We start from the raw sequence: 3,596 nt of genomic DNA, 5'->3' as shown, positions 1-3,596 counted from the left end.
TGGCATCACCCAGCTCACAACCTCCAACTCCTGAACTTAGGCAATTCTCTTGCCTCAGCCTCCTGAGTAGCTGGGGCTACAGGTGCCCACCACAACACCCGGCTATTTTTTTGTTGCAGTTTGGCTGGGGCCGGGTTTGAACCTGCCACCCTACGTATATGGGACTGGTGGCCACTGAGCCACAGGCGCCGCCCTACAGTTATCTTTTTAATTCGTGAGCTTTTGAAATATGCTTAATTTCACATTTCAGAAGATTTTACACATTTTAGTTCTGGTTTAATTCTAGGTTTTTTCCAGAAAAATAAAGAATAAAATTTCAATAATTTTAAACTTATTGAGATTGTTGTATGGTTCATTATATAGTTATAATAATGAATGTCCCCTGCACACTTGATAGGAGTTTGTATTCTGCAAAGGTGGCTAGTGTTTACTATCAATTAGGTAAAATCGTTAGTGTTGTTCAAATCTTCTGTATTTTTACCTACTTGTTCTCTCATTCACTAAGGTTAAAATCCCTATGACGATTTTGTCTCTCTTTACTTTTGCCAACTTTTGTAATAAAATACGTTGTTACAAGCTGGGCACAGTGGCTCATGCCTGTAATCCTAGCACTCTGGGTACCGGGATACAGACAGATTGCCTGAGCTCATGGCTGGAGACCATCCTGAGCATCAGAGACACCCTGTCTCTAAAAATAGCCGGGCACCTGTAGTTCCAGCTACTTGAGAGGCTCGGGTAAAGAGACTCCCTTGAGCACAATAATTTGAGGTTGCTGTGAGCTATGACTCCAGAGCACTCTACCCAGGGTGACAAAGTCAGACTGTCTCAAAAAAAAAGTTATTAATTTATTTGCATTAAATACTCTTGTAGTTTTTGTAAAACTGGACCTTTTATCATTCCAAAATGTCCCTTCTATTTCATTTAATTTTTTGTAGAGGTGGCATCTCACTACTGCCCAGGTTGGTCGTGAACTCCTCTGGCCTCAAACAGTTCTCTCACCTCAGCCACCCAAAGTGCTAGGATTACAGGCACGAACCATCATTCCAGCCTCCCCTTTTATTTCTAGTGATACTTCTTGTCTGAAAATCTACCTTGTCAGATATAACTACTCTACCTTAATTACTTAGAGTTTACATAATATATTTTTCCTTTCTTTTACTTTGATCCTGTGTATGATCTGTTTCTGTTACAAAAACCATTAATCCAGTTTGATAAGCTCTGCTTTTAACTGAAGTGTTTAGTTACTTGTGTTTAATAGAATTCTAACATGGTAAATTTTTAGTCTGCCATTTGCTATTTTCTGTTGATCCCCTCAGTCCTTTGTTCCTTTATTCCTTGTTCCTGATTTTCTTCCAAAAATGAATCAAGGACATTTTTAGTATTCTACTTGTTGAATTTTTAGGTCTCTTTTTCTCTTTTAGTGCATTCTAAATGGTGCACTCTTAACTTCTCCAGGAGCTTTCAACAGAATAATTCTATTTACCCCTCATTTCATTCTTTGTGTTCTGATTGTAGTATATTTTGCTTCTACTTCATTATAAATCCCTCAATATATTATTACATTTTTTAAGTAGCCAATACTATAAAAGAAAAATGGAAAAAAATTATTATACATCACCCCACAATTACTGTTTTATCATACAATATGCAATAAAGTTCTTTCAAAATATGTCACCAGTATCAGCATGTATGAATTCAGTTTAAAAATTATTTCTAGGTTCGGTGCACCGGCCACATGCACCAGAGCTGGTGTTGTGTAAGCTGGCCACGGCCTGCTTAAACAACAATGATGAAAATAAAAATAACAACAAAAAAGCCAGGTTTTGTGGCGGGCACCTGTAGTTCCAGCTACTTGGGAGACTGAGGCAAGAAGATTGCTTAAGCCGGGGAGGCTGAGGTTGCTGTGAGCTGTGGTGCCAGGGCTCGTGAGACTTTGTCTTAAAAAAAATAAGATAAAATAAAATTTATTTCTAGTTCATTCATGCCCTGGACCCTGCCAACCTGTTGAAAAGATTAAGATATCAAAATATTTATTATCATGAATATATTAAAGTATTTTAAGACTTCTGCATTAAAGAGGTAAGTTTATTTTTGTTTTACTTTTGAACCTGTTGGAAACTCCTTTCCCCTCAAAATAGCATTTTCCCATACAGTCAAATGGTGCAATTCTAAACTTTAATGTGGCTGAGTTGTAATTTTATAATTCCATTTTATTTTCTGTCAGGTAGAAAGGAAGAAAGTTGGAATAGATATGAGTTACAATGTTACCTACATCCACATGGCACTAAAACTATCAAAATTGATATTCATAATGACGTATTTACAAGCAAGAAAAAGTTATAATGCAATAGACATTTCCAGTAATACAATTCACAGTCAAGAATTTGTTAAAAGTTTTGTAAATCCTATGGATTATTTTAATAACCCGGTGCTCTTTATGCTTATTCTTTAATAGAACACTCTTTTGCCTTACCGTCTATCTGATATTTTTCAAGCACTGATTTCATTATTGACATCTTTATAGAGCTTTATTTTCCCCCAGATGAACATAACGCAAGAAGTGTTGTTTTAACTTGGGGTTCATATGACATAAAAATAAGAAAACAAGAGAGTCTCTAACCCTGTGCTATTTCTTTGATATCTAGTATCTTAGGTGCAAGGGATGGGAAGCGCTAGCCAAAAAGTGGGCGAGAGGGGCGAGGATCAACAACCCTGTGCATATAAACCATAGTGGCAGAAAACCAGACAACTTCCAAACACCACCCGCTCCACCCGCCTTCTGTCCTCACCCCCACCCACCCTTCCTCCTGCGGGGCACTAAGTCCCAGGCAACAACAGCTTCAGATTTCCCTTTTCCTCCACTTCTATCTCTACCTTGGAGGACACAGGCAGCCAAAGCGTCATTTGTAAATAAACTGCATGCATTAAGTCCAGACTGAAATAGTATGAATAAGACCATGAACTATGTCGCCCAGGTACCTTAGGATGAACCAGAGATCTAAGAGCCCGGCGGGTGCTTTCTCACCATGTATTTCATGTCCGCGGCAGGGGGGTTGACCTCGCTACGCCATTCATTGTGAGCCCTGACGCATTGGTCTATAAACCACGGGTCGTGGATGGATGGGATTTTGGACGATTTACTGGCTACCAGACACAGACCTAAGGTCCATAAGCAACACAGTTTCCTCTTCCCAGCCATGGAGGAGCGTGGAGGAGGCCCTGACTGCACGGACCGGTAACGGCCCGGGCAATCCGACTGCTCCGGCCCTGGGACCGCGCTCGCCCTTGCTCTGGCGCGAGCCCGGCGCGGAATGGCCAGCCGGCCGTGGGCAGTGCCGCCCTGGGGCCGCCACCTGCGGCGGGACTCGCCTGTCCCCAAACCTTGGCTGCAGAGGAAAACCCTGGGTCGCCTCTAGTGCAGGGAGTTTGAACCAAATGCTTTCTGAGGCTCCAGTCCGCAATCACTGCAGAGCCGGTCTGGGGTGGGGAGGGAGAAGCCAAATTGCAAGGGGCAGGCGGCACAACGTTAGGGAAAGAGCAAATACGGGGCGCCCACAAGGGGCCAGGCTGTGCAAAGCACTCTGTGCTGGGGTCGC

At 42.0% G+C, this 3,596-nt stretch overlaps 1 protein-coding gene across 1 annotated transcript in view; it reads right to left on the bottom strand.

Moving 5' to 3' along the window:
• Positions 1-3,301, bottom strand: part of LOC100957569 (GLIPR1 like 1) — a 42,194-nt gene extending 38,893 nt beyond the window's left edge. The window contains exon 1 of the mRNA XM_012811072.1: positions 3,026-3,301. Within this exon, the coding sequence (XP_012666526.1) occupies positions 3,026-3,199 (174 nt within the window). The 5' untranslated portion in view covers positions 3,200-3,301. The remainder of the gene's footprint in view (positions 1-3,025) is intronic.
• Between the last annotated feature and the right edge of the window lie 295 nt (positions 3,302-3,596).

Source organism: Otolemur garnettii, unplaced genomic scaffold (genome assembly GCF_000181295.1).
Source record: "Otolemur garnettii isolate 467f Iridium unplaced genomic scaffold, OtoGar3 scaffold00149, whole genome shotgun sequence".
In the NCBI taxonomy this organism is placed as follows: Eukaryota; Metazoa; Chordata; class Mammalia; order Primates; family Galagidae; genus Otolemur; species Otolemur garnettii.
Note: the sequence above shows the minus strand (reverse complement) of the source record. Positions and strands in the feature narration are given on the sequence as shown.